This window comes from Pleurodeles waltl, chromosome 3_2 (assembly GCF_031143425.1).
Source record: "Pleurodeles waltl isolate 20211129_DDA chromosome 3_2, aPleWal1.hap1.20221129, whole genome shotgun sequence".
In the NCBI taxonomy this organism is placed as follows: Eukaryota; Metazoa; Chordata; class Amphibia; order Caudata; family Salamandridae; genus Pleurodeles; species Pleurodeles waltl.
In genome coordinates, this window is record NC_090441.1 from 24,927,912 (window position 1) to 24,946,024 (window position 18,113).

At 44.1% G+C, this 18,113-nt stretch overlaps 1 protein-coding gene across 8 annotated transcripts in view; it reads right to left on the minus strand.

The window, feature by feature from the left end:
- Positions 1 to 18,113, minus strand: part of NF1 (neurofibromin 1) — a 1,379,374-nt gene that overhangs the window by 594,820 nt on the left and 766,441 nt on the right. For all 8 annotated transcript variants that reach the window (XM_069226659.1, XM_069226655.1, XM_069226657.1 and 5 more), the window contains one exon: positions 16,129 to 16,226. In XM_069226659.1, coding sequence (XP_069082760.1) covers positions 16,129 to 16,226 — 98 coding nt within the window. The remainder of the gene's footprint in view (positions 1 to 16,128; positions 16,227 to 18,113) is intronic.

Below are 18,113 nucleotides of genomic sequence, written 5' to 3' on the forward strand. Positions count from 1 at the left end.
TTATGTGACACAGTGGCAGATGGAAGAGAGTCGGCCCACTCGGGTTAGCATTTCTGGTCCCAATTCCATGCAGAAGACCAAAATAGCAGGAATTCTGTTATTCTAGTGTTACACTGAAGATTTCAGGCCCTCATCCACTTAAAAACAGTGGTCAAACAGTTCTTAAAGGCTTTGCAGGACTCAGAGGTATCCTTGTCCATTAAAAGAAAGAGTGGAGTACCACCTACGTAAGATATAATATGGACTCCTAAGGATTCCACTAATGAGAGGCTAGAGGAGCTATATAGGTAAACCAGGGATCAAAGCAAAGCTCTATGGCACGATGCATTTAAGGTTTTTGCTTCTGAGGAATATGGGGCCAGCCAAACATCTTGACTGGGATTCTTCAGAAATGAGCAGAACCATGCCAAAGCAGAGACAACTACATCAATGTCTTCTAGATGCTGTAGCAGGAGGCAGTTGGAAACAGTATTGAATGCTATTGATAAATTGAACAGGACCAGCACGATAATTTTATCCCTATCCAGTGCCAATTTAATTGAATCTGTCACTTCCACCAGTGCAGTCTCCATATAAACCCAGATTTCTAAGGGTTAATAAGTCTATGCCTTTATAAGTACAAGGATATCTGTGCATTAATTAGCCCAGCAAGCATCTGAGAGATAGCAGGAATTAACAAAATAGGCCTAATTTTAGTCAACTGTGTTCTGCCATGCAATGGCTTCTAGAACAATGGAATCAGTTTAGCCACTTTCCAGCAAGATGGGATCCTACCTGGTTGAACTGAAAGGTTGAATAAATATTTTCAAATGGGGTTAATGGATTCAACCACAGCAGCCAGAATCTGGGGAGGATAAGAATCCTCTGGTGAGCCAGACTTGCATGTTAGAATTTCTTTTTCAGACCCTTGGAGAGAAATCTGAGAAAATTTGCACAGCTTACCCATGATCGGCTACACGTCACTCATAGATGTGATCTTGATGTCAAGCGAAGCCCCGTTTAGCTTTTTATTGGCCACAATTTTGACAGTCTTCTCCTTGAACAAACTTGAGAGCCTTACACAGTGTGGCTGATGCTGCAATAGGCTGAGAGAAGGATGTAGGTTGGAGAAAACAACTGTATTGAGGACTTCACGTGGGCTATTACCTGCAGAGTGTCAGTTCAAGAAAAAAGTGGTGTGAGCCTGTTTTATCAATCAGTGATAATGCTTCAATGCCGGCCTACACATCTCCTCATCCTCCTGCAAATAATGCAGTCTCTGCGGCCTTTCCAGATGTTTATAGTGTTTCCTTATTGCTTCCAGTTCCAAAGAAAATCAAGGGTCAGGAAGGCATCTTGTCAACCCACTACATTTTTTGAGGACTGCCTTGTTTGCCATCTCTAAAAGCAACAAATGTGAGCCTAAAGTACCAGCCTCCAAGTCTCAACTTAATATGAACTTCGAACTCCTTAATAATGACTCCATTTCGGCTACCTTAGCCTTCACCCATCCCCTATAATTTTGAGGGATGATTTGAGCACATGGCGGTTGTGTTGACCTTTGGGACTGTACCAGCCTTCCTATTAAGGTCGGTACAAAGATTTTCAGGGCCAGGGGTATTGCCAATGCTTCACAAGGGTGATGTGGAGCAGCTCTCTTTTGGACAGCAGGCCTGATCTCCACCTGCCACCAGACTGAAGGTTCCATTGCAGGTCCACATGTGCCATTTGACGAACAGGGCAGAGCAGACGCACAAGGCCAGAAGCTCAAGAATTCTCAGAACCATCATCACAAGACCCAGGACTGAGCCCAAAACATTGGGATTATATCTTGAACATCCCCAGACTCACTAAGGCAGTGGAAAGGCCTTGAATGTCTCTGTATCCAGGATAGCCCCTATGAAGAGAATCTGCTGCATAATGCTTAGGTGGGATTTCAGCAGCTCATTGATGAAAAACCCCTAGGAGGTCAAGATGGTGGCCATCAGCTGGACTGATTGCAGAGAACCCACCAATTGTCTAGGTATGAGAATTCATACATGTCCAAACTCTGAAGACAGTGCAGCTCATGTTCGGTTTCATGAACGCCTGAGGGCAGGTTCAAGCGCAGCAGCTCATATCAGAAGTGTTCTAACCCCACTGTGAGCCATAGGAAGCATTTGCGGGACTGAAGGATGGGTATATGAAAATACATATCCTGCAAGTCCCAGGATACCATCCAGATTTCAGGATCAAGAGCAAAGAGCATCTGAGCCAGAGTCAGCATTTTTAATTTGTTCTTTCTCAGAAAGTCGTTCAATGACCAGAGGTCCAACATAGGCCTGAGGACTCGATCCTCCTTCATTACAAGGAAGTAGCATCCCTCGCCCCCTCACAGAATCCAGCACCCATTTGACGGCGCCCTTGACTTACAGCATTAAGGTGAAGGTGGGGTCTGACAAAATTTGTCCAGGCGTGTAGAGAACAGTAGGTAGTGAAGAAATGAAGCGGGTAGCCTTATTGGTGTGATGTGATGAATTTCCAGCAAGGGAGGAAATACAGCTTCTTGCCCCCCGCTACTGATCGTGGGCCTTGGAGAACAAATCAAAGGGGTTTAGGGACTGCTGAAGCAGGGGAGGAAGTGTTGGAGGTTTACTGCACCTTCAGAAGTGAAAGACCAGGGTCCTCTGCCTCGAAAAAGGCTAAGTTTGCTGTTGCATTGGCTGAAATGGATTACATTGCTGCTATGCTAAATCCTTGGAATAGTGCCTAACATTCCAATACTGCTGCTGGAATTGTCTGGCGGGGGCCAAGAATGCCAAGTATTTAACTGTGAATCTAACACTTCTTCTGCTCCTAGTATCACTACAGCATAACAAGCACTTTCTTATGTTGGCGGACCAGGTCGTGAGTTCAGCTCTGTTTATAGACCATTGGCAATTGTGTAAGTATTAGTACAGCCATTCATTGATGCAATGAGGAGACACCAAATTGCACTCCTCCTTATCATCTATGTCATGAGGGACGTCAGGTTTGCTCCAAAGTTGATAGTATTTATTTTGGAAAAGAGGGTGAAGTTCTGATCTTGCAATCACTGGTTTCTCTATAGTTACTTCATAGCGTGACATGGGCCTGGTATGGGCCGATGATGGCTTGGAGGTCAGAAACCAGTGTTGCAATTAGATCCCCGTAATCGGTACTGGCAGACTCCAGGTCTGTGCAGGTATGGAAGAACATTCAACCTGGAGTAGGCACCTGGACGAGCTTCAATAGCGGTTTGGGATGGGCCCAAGAAAGAAGTCAGCATCAGTGTGGGTATCTCAGCAAAGATTCAATTAGGGGACCTTGTAGCTCTGATGCTCCACTCTGTCAATTTCAGGGTGGTTTTACATCACAGCAAAAGAAAGATGCATCTGCATGTGACAATTTAGACATAGACACAAGTAATGCTCTCACAACAAAAAAGGGTGATGGCAGCAAATCTAAGAAGAGCAAATCAAAGTATTCCTCAACTTAGCAGGAGGCAACAGATGGTTAATCCAAAATAATAGTGATTCCCAGTTAGGGCAAGTTTGACAACGCAAGCTCTTCAGTCGACTTGATCAAATACCTGGAAAGCCAGCTGTTATGAAGAATGCACCCACAAGGTGAAGGAACAGTTTATTATATAGTAAATATTAACACATTAACAGTTTCTGCTGTAGCCAGTGTTAACTTTGTCCCACTTTCAACCACCGCTAGAATCCATATCTTGAAAATTCTAATCTAATTCCAGGTGCTACTGAGGCAAAACAGGGAAACAAAGTTGTGACATTAAGGGGGAACACAGTATACAGTGGATGGTACAACCAATTAGGAAACTGTAATAAATTATAACAAAGAAGACATAACACACATTTCCTCCATAACAGAGGGGAAAACTAATCCCGAAGAACTTAACCAAGGAGTTTTTTGTACACTGGCAATGTATTTCTCTGTGTTAATAACAGTAATTTTCACAATATTGACGTTTCCAACTTGTTCAGAATTTTCTGGTACAAGCCCATTGATTTCATCTCCAGAACTTCCTTCGACCTCATTCAAAGGTGTGATGTGAACATGCAAAAACAAGATGATAGATGGAATGCTTAAATTAATCTCAGCCACTGGCAATCACTTGGGCTGTATCCCAAACTCATCGTTTTTTTGCCCACCATGCCACCTCAGTTTGGACCCATATGGACTATGTGCAAATCAGTCTTGACCCTGCTCCTCATGGGAACAGTCCAGACCGAACTGCCAGGCCCTCCCTGACCCGCAACACAAGCAACCTAGGACTGGTTTCGCCCTAGCTAGGGCTCTTCAGTCAGGTAGAGCTCGGTTCCAGTGGCACAGTGAGCCCAGGACCCATGTCTGGGCATATCCGGCATACTTAGGACAGCAAATGCAAAAACAACAAGGTGATGGATAGAATGCTTTAATTAATTCCAACCACTGGCAATAGGTTGGGGCCGCAAACCAATCCATCATTCTTTTGCCCCCCATGCCACCTCAGTTTGGACTCCGACTCAGTTTGGTCCAGCCCGAACTGCCAGGCCCTCCCTCAATCAAAACACAAACAATCTAGGACCAGTTTCGCCCTACTTAGGGCTCTCTTCAGTCAGGTATAGCTTGGCTCCAGTCGCACAGTGAGCCCGGGACCCACATATGGGCATACCCAGCACACTTAGGGCAGCAAATGCAAAAACAAAGAGATGGATGGAATGCTAGAATTAATCTGCCACTGGCAATGATGATGAGAAAATGCTACAGCTAGGGTACATCCGCTGCAGCATCCACAGCAAGAAGCCTGGTTGATCTAAGAAAGGATTCTTCATTAATCAGATTACTTTAAAAAAAAAATGCACCACTTTCTAAGGTCTAGAAACTTTGGAGCCCACTTTGGAACATAAACAAGGAGGCCAAAATTTGACTCAGTCTTCCACCTCTATACAGGGAACGTCTAACATACGTTCCAAGTCGTAGTGAGTTTTGGACCTTGACAGTTTGTCTCAATACATCTGTGATGTTCTCCATTCCCTTCAATGTGAGCCCAACACCTAAGTTTCCTCAACCACGGAAAGCATATTTTAGAGGTGGTAACTCAGCCTTTACGTAGGCAAAAACAGATTCCCAAGGTACAGTGGGGAGTGACACTTATCTGCACTGTGAAGCTATCAAAATGGGGTCTTTGGGATAGCATTTAAAATGCTCCAGTTGCCCATTACTTTGGGGATCCTACAAGGCAGTGGTTGCATGTTTGATGATATCACAGGATAAACATTTTTACATTTTGTTAGCTGGGAATTGAACACACTCAGCAGTAACCTAAACTTCTGCGATGCCTTCTTTATTTACAAGGGTGTGGGGCCATTCACGTGGATGCATGGGTAAAGCTTTCAGTCCTGGAGCATGTCACACATTCTTAAATGGTCAAAAAGTAACGACTGAGCACATTTTAAAACGTAAACATACGCAAGAGAGATTGATGGCCACCTTTAGGTAAACACCCTCAGGTGGGACACATTTGTCTCCTCATAGAAATAATTCACACTCAAATCTGAATAGACATGGACAAAGGTTTCTGAAGGAAGGCCAACCTTCGTTGGTAAACTTTCCAACAGAACTGAGAGTTTGTCTTTGGCATCAGCTATTCTGTTATAGCACTGCCAGCAAGAGATAAATGTTGTTAAACACTTGCCACCAAATTCACCTCTTGATTCTAATAATCATGATGATTGTTACATTACTACATGCTAACAGTACTCTTGCAATTTCGAACACAGGCATGCCATACGCCTACAGAGTACACAGAGCACCCTACCTTGCAACAAGATGTTGACCAGGAGTTTGTGAGTTGTTTTCCATACAAACACATTTCCCCAGATGTAATGTGTAAAATATTTGACAGCCAACACGCAAGCATGTTTAATTACTGCATAGCTCCCATTTCAGTCCTTCAAGGTTCAGAAGTCGAAAGTGACCTACAAGTCATGGTCACTTGTGTCTACAGTGATGATGCAAGATTTGTTCACACAAAATGACATCAAGGTTGAAGTCCAAATAACCTCAGCCTAGACTAATTCAAATGCCTATCACTGATCTTATCTACATAGAAATTCTTGTCCCTTCCTCAACAGCTTCCTTAAAGGTTTCATGGACTTGCAGAATTCTGAACACAGTTGCTAGAGTAACAAAGCCCAGCAAAGGATAACAGCTTGTCTTTGGACAGAATGTGATATTGAAGAAATTGTTGAAAGTATTGTTGATAACTGATATTAGACCAACGAGTGCCTCAGTATCGTTGTAGCTTGTCTTTGGAGTCTGGTTCAGTAGCACTTTTAATAGCTTCCACCAGTTTCTCTTTGGACACTATTCCTTTGGTCGAGGTGCAATTCCCAAGATAGTTACCCTTTATTTTAAAGCAACAAGCACTTTTCAGCACATAAACCCATCAGTTAGCAGACAGTGTGAAGCAAACAACTTCAAAATGCACTCCCCTAATGAGATGCCTAATCTTTGGAGAAAACTAAAATGTCATGTTGGAAGCACTTAAGCAGTTCTCTATGTCTTTGAACAAATGGGACATTGTCCTCTGAAAAACTGAGTCCAAACAGCATCTGTTTGTCCTGGAATGTACAAAAAGGGCTAATGAAGACAGTCAGATTTTTTAATTATGATGCACGTTTTATATGATGGTAAGCAGTTTCAAGGTGGAGTTTGGAAAAACAAAAACACCATTCAGCACTGTAACCAATTTACTGATCTTTGGAAGGGGGTGACTGTCAATGAAGATTCATGCATTAAGGTCTCGCCAAGCAACATGGAGAAGTAGCTTTTATTTTTGCCCAGGATTATGAGTGAAACCCACTCAAATAATTCAGTTTCTGGTATGAATTCTTGTTTTAAACGAGTTCCTTAAGTACCCATTTCTGGCATTTATAGAAAACCCCTCTACTTCTTGCTTCACAGGACTCAATCCATTATTAGAATTTATTTTGCGAGGAAACCCATACAGCTTTCTCATTTTGTTGTTGAAAATACTGGCAAATCATTTGAAGATTTGGGTTGTCATGTCAGGATCTTGCAATATAAGAACAGAATCAGGTGTACGTGGTTTAATAACAATCTTCTGTAGTCTTTTTGGCTTTCAAACTCAACACAGACACCTTTACATGCCATAATTTTTTACCTAAGCTGATCGACCCTTGGATATAAGACTGTCTCCAAAACACTCCCTGGAATCAATCTTTTCCCTTTCAAAAGACAATGCTCTTTCATCTGGCTGTTGTAAATGTTCAATTTTGTTAACTATCAAGCTTGTTCCCCCTTAACTCAATGATCGAACAAATATGGAATTTACCACAACTTTCAATTTTGCACCAAGGAGACCTATGGAGCAGACTGGGACACTAGTAAGTTCACTTTTATGACAGTTCTCACTATCAAATTCATGCTTTTAGGTTTTGTTGGTTTTCTTGCCATAGTCAAAATCAACGTCTGCAGAACTCTGGCAAACTGTCGTTTTCGTAGCTCTCTTTCCATCCCTGCACACTTTCTCAAAAAGTCAATTTCTGGTATGTGATTTACGATCTTTACCTTGACCAGGAAAACTATGAACGTAGCCACAAAAAACATCTGCACCAATAACTGAGTAATTTAGCTTTGCTATACCTTTCTTGTACAGGTTCAGTGTTTTTATTATTAACTACACAAATTTCATTAATTTTCTTCTCAGCCTTATCCTCAATTACATCCCTTACCCAAGTTTCTAACTGCTCAATAGCTTTTGCCATAGTGATAACGTCAGCTAGAATACATTCCCCCAATACCCAGAGGGTCTCTGATTTATTTTTTCTCTAGTGGAATAACTTCTTAAAGCAATCAGAAATTATTCTAAAGATACACAATATTTTTGAAGTCTCATGTAAAAATTGTATTTGTCTAATAAAACTTAGGCCAGGTTTGAAATTAGGTCACCTTGGCCAACAGTGCGAGCTGTCCATTACCGGAGATGGTTTGCTTCTGTACTGAACGACCTTTCTTCGCACCAACATAACCAACAAAGAGTTGATTATCCACCCGGAACTCTTTTGTATAATCAAGGTAGAACACCATTACTCTTTTTGGGTCCAGGCACGGAATCTCTCCTCTTCCATAGAAGGATGTAGGGGGGTGTAACAAGTAGGCAAGGTGATGGATTGGCCTAAATGAAAGGGTGTAACCACTTTTAGCAGAAAGAAGGCCCTAGTGCAAAGCACCACTTTGTCAGGATAGATGGAAAGGTACAGCAGTTTAGATGACAATGCCTGCAGCTCACTCACCCTGCAAGCAGACTTAACAGCCACAAGGAAGGCTGTTTTCAGAGTGAGAAACCTGAGAGGGCAATTGTAGAAAGGTCAAACAGAAGCGCACATCTGAAAGGTCAAAACCAAATTCAAATCCCATTAGGACGTAATGAATGGGAAAGGAGGAAAGAGATTTGTAAGATCTTCAAGGAACCTATTAACAATAGGAGACTTAAACAAAGAAGGATGATCAGGCAACCTCAAAAATGCAGAAACAACCTTTGAGTGCTCATAGCAGAGCCCTGCTGGGCTAGAGAAAAGATAAACAGCAGGACCTCAGAGAGGGGTCAACAGACTTGTCTCTGAACCATGCCGCCGCTAATATCTTCGACGACAGGCATATACCATTTTGGTGGAGGGGTGCCTGGCTGCCAAGATTATGTTACAGACTTCGGGAGGAAGGTCACAAGCCGCCAGCTGTCGCTGCTCCAGCTCCACGCAAGAAGGCGGATAGTTGACAAGTTCGGGTACAGAACCCTCCCATGCTGCTGCAACAGAACATCCTCCAGAAGGGGCAGTTTGATCTGAGGATCGATTCACATGCTCAACAGCTTGGGATACCAGACACTCTGTGGCCAGTCCGGAGCCACAAAAAATTACTTGGGCCCGGTAGTTTTTGATCTTCTTGGCAACTATAGGCAGAAGTCGTATGGGCGTAAAGGCGTAAAGGATCCCTGAGTTCACACTCAAGATAAAAAGTGTCTCTGATCGATTGCCACATTAGAGATGCCAACACGCAAAACAGCTGACATTGCGTGTTCTCTGCGGAGACGGACATTTATAACCAAGGCTCTTCCCTCAGCTGAAAGAGACCTTGCGCCATCTCTGGATGGAGATGGCATTCATGATCCACTAGGCATTTTCAGCTGAGTGTGTCTGCTCTGGCTTTCAGACAGCACACCAGATGCTCAGCCACTAGGGATATGCCCTGCTGTTCTAGCCATGTCCAGAGGCACAGAGCCTCTTGACAAAGGGTCCATTACCCCACTCAGCCCTGCTTGCTACAGTACCACATGGCGGTGGTGTTGTCCATAAACCCCTGCACCATCTTCGCCTTGATAGAGGGAAGGAATGCCTTCAATGCTAGCCAGATCGCACGGATCTCCAACAGGTTGATGTGCAGTCCGGATTCAGCCCAAGACCAGATGCCTCTGATCTCCACTTCTCCCAGATGGTCGCCCCAACCCAGGAGTGATGAGCCTGTCACCACTGTTAGATCTAGTTGGGGAAGGGAGAGGGATCCACCTATGACTCAATATCAGTTTGTTAACCACCACTGCAGATCTAGCGCAGTTCCCTCCGAGATCTGAACCATGTAGGAGAGATTTCCCTGATGCAGCACTCACTGAACTTCAGATCCCAATTCAGAGCCCACATATGCCCTCTGGTATGTGTCACTAGCAGGAGGCCATGATGCCCAGCAACCTCAGAGTCATTCTCACCGAAATCCGGGATAGAGGCTGAAACCTCGGTATCAAAGCCTGAATATCCTGGACTCGCCACTCCGGAAAATAAGATGAAACTGCACTGTGTCCAGAACAGCTCTGATGAAAGGGAGCGTTTGAGAGGGTGTCAGGTGTTACTTTGGCACGTTCATAATGAACCCCAACAAATGCAGGAGATCTGCCCTGGTCTGGACGTGGGAGGCAACAGCCTGGGGTGAGCCTGCCTTCAACAGCCAGTCATTGAGATGGGGGAAGACTGAAACCCCTCATCTGAGCAAATGAGCTGCAACCACCACCATCACCTTGGTGAACACCGAGGGGTGCTGGTAAGGGCAAAAGGGAGCACAATGAACCGAAAGTGCTCGTGATCTACCGTGAACCACAAGTAACATCTGTGGGTAGGCAGGATGGGAATATGGAAATAGGTGTCCTGCAAGTCTAAAGCTACCGTCTAGTCTCCTGGGTCCAGGACAGATACAACCTGAGCCAGAGTGGGCATATGAATTGAGGGATCGAAGGTCTAGGACAAGGACGGGAAAAACAATCACAACCTACTTCTAGTACAGGAACCCTCTCTATGGCTCCCTTGGCATAGAGCCGTAACTTGCTCCTGAAGAAGTGCCAAGTGATCCTCCATCATCCGATCAAAAGATGGTGGTATGCATGGAAGGGTAGTCTTGAAGGGAAGTGAGTAGCCCCTTCGGACTATCTGCAAAACCCACCTGTCTGACATGATGGAATGCCAGCGAGCAGGTGAGAGCTGATCCTGCCTCCAGCTGGCCCTTGGTTGGGAATCAGACCAGGAAGGCTTAGAGGCTGCTACAGAGCGGGGGAGAGTGGGGTTGGCAGACTGGCCAGACCACTGGCTCCCTGATCCATGAAGATGGTGGATTCAACACCCTTGGCCACGCAGAGGCAGGGCAGCATGAATAGCATGGTGGCTGGCCCGAAATGGACGTAGTTGGAGACCCCTCTCATAACCACGAAAGGGGCGAAAGGCAGACTGAGGGGGAAGAGGGGCCTCCACAAGTCCCAAGGCCCTGGAAGTGGCTTGAGATTCCTTGAAGCGCTCGAGCGCAGAGTCTGCCTTGTCTTCTAAGAGGTGGGTGTCATCAAATGACATGTCCATCAAAGTACCCTGGACATCCCCTGAAAAGCCACATGTCCTCTGCCAGGCATGGCGCCTTAGGGACACTGTTGACAAAACCACTCTGCCTAGCGAGTCAGCAGTGTCCAGTCTGCACTGGATTGTGAACTTTGCTGCGTCTTTCCCATCGGCATCTGCCTGAGAGAGTACAGCCCGGGCATACTCTGGGACCTGTGGCAGCACTTGCACAGCCATATACCACATTGTGTGGTGGGAGTAACTGCCCAAAAGGCATGCAATGTTCACGGACTGCCGTGCTAGGCTGGTGGAAGAAAAAATCTTCACAAGTGAGTCCAGCCTTTTGGATTCCCTATCTGGGGTTACCGAAAGGAATGTGCCCGGGGAATTGGAGGCTTGGATAACCAAGCTCTAAGGGGTGGGGTGTTGCATCAGAAAACTTGGGTCCCTCAAAGCGGGGTGATAGCGGTGGTCAATAGTGATGTTCAAAGGAGCCCTTGTGTTGGGCTTGGACCAGGTGCCCAATAGGACATCTGTGAGGACCTCTGAGGAGGAAGCTCCAGGTTGAAGCACCTCTGTCAGGAGGTTAGTCATGATTGCCACCAAAGACAACTCCAGGTCCAGGACCTCAGCTGCTCTTTTCACCACCATAGAATAGGACGCTCCCTCCTCTGTAGCCTCGTTAGCGGGAGAAAGCATGCCAGTATCTGGAGAAGTATCCAGTCCGCTGGCCTCACCCAAGTCTGTACACCAGTCCAAAGGGTCTTGAAGCTGGTATTCTAAAGGGTCCAGCGACACTCCCTACTCCTCATCACAACCTAGACCATAAGAAATGGTTCAGGATACAACACAGGAGGAAAGGCTCCTGCCAGTGCCTGAGTAGTCATAGTATGATGCCCGTCAGGCTCCGTGTCAGTGTCGTGGATAAGAATGGGGATTGCGTTACCCGAGGGCAGAGCCGATAGCATCATTGTTGGGATCAGCTAAGGTCGCAGTGAAACGACCAACGTTGGTCCGGATCCAGGACTGAATCTATGGCTGCCCCTCAGCGCCATGGCCAAAAAGACAAGTGTGGAATCCAAAGGGGCCCCTTCCAACTCCACCGGAGTCAGACTGCCCAAAAATGAGGAGCATGGCCTAACAGAACTCTGAGCTGGACGGGAGTCACTCTGGCTCCCAGAAACTCAGGGAGGCGCGGAGTCAGCCTAGGTGCAGGCTCCACAGAGTGAGGCCTTGAGCGCTGATGCTCCCTCGTCTCGTCAGTCGACAGACAAGGAGAAGTTGAAGAACGCTTTGACTTCTTGGAGTTTTCCTGTGCCTTGACATACCTGAACGCCCGAGGACCTGGAGTGTGATGATGACAATGGAGGACTGCGCGACAAATCCAGGGACCTTCCTCTCGACGAGCTCTTAACTTGCGCGGAGTTGAGCTTCGGGCCGCCATCAGCTTCAGGGAACGATCCCTCAAACCTTTGGATGCATGGCCAGACACTCTGAGCACGACTTCAGGTCATGGTCACGCTCTAGGCAAGAAAGGCACACGAAGTGCGGATCCGTCACAGACATCGCCTAGTTACAAGAACCACAGGACTTGAACCGGGTCTTTCTTGATGACATCCTCAATGAACCAGGAGTTACAAAAAAAGAAAAAAAATTGAAAAAAGCCAATAAAAAAATTCAGAAGTAAGGACACTGCAACTACACGTCTTTATCAGATATGATTGACACTAAGCCTGGCCAGAGTGTGCAAAGGTAAAATGATCCACCTTCAGAGAAAGATTTTTTGTGCCATCTAAATCATTCATGAACAATTTTTTTGCAAGGACACAGATTAACAAAAAATCAGTAAATTCATGTTACCTCCTATGGAAGGGGAGTGGGACAATGCCCACTCCATTTCTCTTTTAATTGCATATTTATTTGCTATTTGCACACAGTTGTTACGTTTATTATTGACCAAACAATATATCCATTGTGTTCTACTGTTCTTGACTGTGTAGTTCTTTAATGAAGGAAGGTTTATGGTTCCACTAACTATCCCTGTAATATATCTAATGGGATTGATCGTTACCTAAAATACATCTCTCTAAAACAGTGCCAGAGGGTTGTGGAATGGTTCAATTGTAACTGTTTTTCAGATTCAGGTTGTCAAATTGGCTAAGTCCTTGGTGCCATGGGGTCTAGAAAGCCTACCTCTGTGCTTTCATCTAGAGAACATTTCAGGGCATGGAACATAGTGGATGGTCGGAAAGTCAGCAAGTCAACACATATTACAGATTCTACACCTGAAGGAGAGCCATATCTTAAGGGGCTTACACTGACCACGTCCTCAAAAGGTGTAACCCAAAGATGTGTGACAGACTGCAACTGTTCTTTAAATTTAGGTTGTGCCTAAGCTATGTGTATGTAATTAGCTGCAACCAGTCTCTCCCAAATCTGGTATGAGGGGGCAGATGCATCCTCAACTATGGTTGGGATGCACACTGCATGCTCTCCTGGCCAGCATTTGGCTCTGCTGATGGACAACAAAAAATATACAGCACCTCAGATCAACTTAAAGATCAAATTAAAAAAAACAAATCACATGTACTTTATGGGAAGGATTTCCACCTTGATGGTTGTGAGTAGTCACAATAGCTGGAGGCATAGAAATGTAGGTACATAACAGCATCTGAAAAATGGTGTATAACAGAGTCAAACCAACATATGGACAATCTCTTGGACAACAAGAGATGTTCTCAAGCTTAAAGCACATATTTTGAACATGTTCATGCTCACACACTTGTTCATATAGTGCAGAAGCTCTATTGTGCTGGTGTGCTACAGGTTCAGTAGCCTGCTTCTCTAAAAAGCCTTTCACCTCTTTGAAAGAGGACAGGTATGTGGAAATGGTGGCACAGACTGGATCAGAGACAGTTTCTTAAAATAAAACTGAGAAGCGTTTTCTCTTTCTACAGGCCCAAGTCATAATGCGTTCAAAACTGGAACGGTTGTAGAGAGAGGTGGTAATGAAACTGTTATACATCTTAACTACAAGTACTACTCATTGTAGGAGTAGATCAGTGATGTCAATTGCCCTAGCTTTTGCTCTTCTCTGGTGAACTCCCACAAGATCTCTTTTGTCCGCATGCTAATAAACATTTTCCTATAAAAGGACATAACTCTGCTGAATGCATCAAAGCATGCTTGCTAAAGAAAGCAGCATGCTCAGAGCAAGCATGAAAATCCATAGCCTAAGGGCGGAGCACAGGGCATACACAAAATTTCACACTAACCAATAAAGGCAGATCAAAAGATCTTTGCTTAAACTTTGGAAAATGAAAGGTGATTATAATTGCTATTTCCCATAATGTATGCAAGAATCTGTTGAACAAGCAAATACAGCACTGAAAAAGCAGCATGTTCCAATACCTCACTTAACTGTAGAGTCTTCGACCTATTTTTGAACTGAATGATGGGCAATTTGTTTCCCATGAAAAATTCCCTGAGAGGATGTATGCAATTCAATTCCAGATTGCTATCCAGCAATTACACATTTTACTATGCAAACTCGTTTGCTGATTTACTAGATCTCTGCAAGCAATCATTCATCCAAACTAAGTTGATTGAGGCATTAATTGCTATAATATGTAAAGTGAAGCTTTACTTGTCTATTTGTGCCAAGTAAATCATTCATTCATTCAATTATAGACATGTAAACATGACATGACTTCCAATTTTTTTTTTTATCACTGTACTTTAGCACTTTTGCTCACAAAATGTTACATGAAGTATGTTTTGTATGTGCTGGAGGGCAGCTGTGTTTTTTTGGCCATCTCTAATGTCTGGTGCCCAAAAAGAAAAGGCCAATAAAGGACTCTGCAATCTGAAAAAACGTTGAGATATATGGATAATTCAGTTAAAAGGGGCAATACAGTGTTTTTTATATTTCTTGAGGTGTTATGAAGGGGTTAATTTACTTAAAAAAGCTCTTCGAGTCCGCAAAGTCTTTTTGAGCAACGTCTGCCCATAATCCTTTGCTTGCATTTAGCTTCAGCTTTGACAGAAGAAAACAAACTACGGACGTTTGGTAACTATTTCTGGTGGATACATAATCTTTCCCCAGATATCTCACCTTATATCACTCCAGGTGCCACAATGGTAAGGAAACATCTCCCTAGCAGTATGTCCCGGGAATCAACAGGTAGAGTTACATTATTATGTGCAAACCAGTGTCAGTTAAATGTACTTCTTTCGCCGCATCGAGGCATGTGCGGAGGAACAGAGAGGGCACAAACGACATGCGACAAAGCACACAACATGCTGGAATACCTTTGGATCTTATCATAAAGGCCGCTAACTCATGAGGGGAGGAGGTAGGGTGATGAGGGGAATTTGGGAAGGTGAAGTATCCACCAGAAGAATACATTACTTACCTTCCCGCTCTTTTAGGTGGATACTCTAACAGCAGTCCTTACCTTGGGAATCTCTGCAGACACCACACTGGATCCAGACATTCTTGCAATAGCTTGTGTTTGCAGGCAGGGGGCACCATAAGCCTTCATCGCAATTGTGTCCCGCCTTCAAACATGATGATACAGAGCACGTATAGACACCATATCTGCACACTGATGTCACTTCCTCTTTTTCCGGCACCCTTACATGTGTATCCAGAGCACCACTACTACTGATTTCAATTCTCACTGAAGACTTTCAAATCAAATTACTTTTAGCCGTGTGGAGGAATGTCACCCGCACAAATGTCAGCATTCAAACCATGCAGCTCAAAAACACTAGGATACTCAATTATAGAAGCTTTATAATGACAATTCTGAACCCTTAATAAATTAACTAATTTGTAGTACAACCTCAATGATTGTGAAAAACAACAGCTGGCGCCTTTTTAGATTTCCTTCATGAGAGAGGAACATAGTAACCACTTAGCACACTATTGACAGTGTTGCTTTTTATACACACGGTGCCATGACTGGAGTTTGCCTACAATCTATTTGCAATTTTGATAATGAAGTTCCTTTATAGTATTGCGAGATACAAAGTAAAATCCATTTGAAAAATATATTCAGTTAGGAAATAATATACAAAGAAGCAAATGTGGCTTCTATTTAGTAAAGTTATTGGTTCACTGCTTCCAAGACCTAGCTGTGTCAACCAACAGGTTATCCTCTCGGAGATTAAAGACATTATTAAATTATGAAAAGCCTTAACACAGTTACGGTAATGTGCTTAATATAACAGTGAATTATTGCGATCTTACTTTCGAGCTGCTTCAACATTATTCCTGACAAAGTCATTGAATGGCCGCATGTGTTCTTCTTTCGTAAACAGAACGTGGTTGGCAATACTTTGAAGGATCTAAAAATAAAAATAAATATTCTTGGCACTTCATACATACCTATATATAGAGCCCATTGAGAGAGAGGAAGTATTTTAGAGGGATGAGTGCATTAATGAATACAATGAGAGTTGGCTGCAAGGTACAGTACTAGCACTATAAGAAAATATAACACAACCCCTCCTTCATATCCACATTATATTAATAATATTCTAGCTTATCTATTTATTTAGAACTAGGACAATATGGGCACATTTTGGTGAAGAAATACCAAACGACGCACCTGAAAGATTCAATAGCTATACCAAAACAGACCCACAGTAAAATAAATTGGGCCCAAGGATTGATCCTAACAAACAAGTTACTTACCTTCGGTAATGCCTTGTCTGGTAGAGACCATCTAGCAGCAGATTCCTTACCTTAGAATTATTCTCAGTGTCAGAATTGATCCAGACATTTTCAGTGAGCAGTACTCCTCTGTGCCGGTAGGTGGCGTCGTTCAGCTCTGCATGGCATTATTGGCACCGGAACTGATGTGCATAGTGCCCATAATGGCACCATCCAAGTGTACATTTGTTTCTTTTCATGACTTTCCATGCCAGGAGCGTGGTGCCACAAACATTGCCCACTGGTGAGAAAAACTAGGGCAGTGAAAGGAGAAAATTGCTGTACCTAGAAATCTGTTCGTAGAGTGGGTCGGAATGGTGTGTCTGTAATAAATCAGCAACTAGATAGAGTCTACCAGATAAGGTGCTATTGAAGGTAAGTAACTTGTTCACCTGATAGAGACTTCTGCCACAGATTCCTTAACTTAGCATAGTACCCAAGCAATACCTCCCTGGACGTGGGTCTGCAAAATTGTTTCACAGGAAAAAGTACTGCAGGACCGAATGATCAAAATGCCTGTCCAGACAGACCTGACTGTCCAGCCAGTGGTACTTGGTGAATGTGTGCAGACAGACCTGCCTGTCCAGGTAGTGGTACTTGGTGAATGTGTGCCCTCACTGCTGCCTGGCAGATCTCCAGGTCCAGAACTCCACATACAAATACAGTGGTTGCAGCCTTAAATCTGATGGAATGAGCATGCAAACCTTCAGGGGGTTGCTTATGGACCACTGTGTAGCAGATTTTAATGCCAAGCGCGATTCATCGTAAGATGGTCCATTTCTGCACAGCCTTCCCCTTCTACGCTCGGTCAACCCCTCTCAAAGAGCTGGTCATCCACCCAGAACTCTTTTGTGCAGTGAAAGTGCAATACTCTTTTTGGGTCCACACAAGTCATTCCCCTTCTTTAGAGAGATGAAGCGAAGCGTAAAAGATAGGCAGGGTGATGGACTGGCCCTACATGAAAAGGAGTGACAACTTTCGGAAGGAATGAAGCTCTAGTGCGAGGAGACAGCTTGTCTGGGAAGATGTTCAGTCACTGAGGCTTAAATAACAAAGCTTGGAGCTCATTGACCCTCTGGCAGATGTTATTGCCACTAAGAAGGCTCCTATGATGGTAAGGAGCCTGAGAGGACCGCTGCACAGAGGCTCAAAGGAAGCACACATCAGAAAGGTGAGTACTAGTTTGAGGTCACACGGAAGCATAATTAAGGACAAAAGTGGAAACGTGTTGACAATCTTTCAAAAACCTATTCACAACAGGGAATTTGAATAGAGATGGTTGATTTGGAAAGGGCAGAAAGTCTGAGATGGCAGAAAGATAGTCCTTTAAAGTGTCCAAAGCAGAACTTGGTTGAGCACAGGAAAGAATAAACAGAATGACCTGAGAAAGAGGAGCAGAAAGGGGGTCAATTTGCTTTTCTGCATATCATGCCACAAACCTGCCCCAAGGCAGATGTATACCGTCTTGGTGGAGAGAGACATGGCTGGCAAGATAACAATACAGACTTCAGACGGAAGGT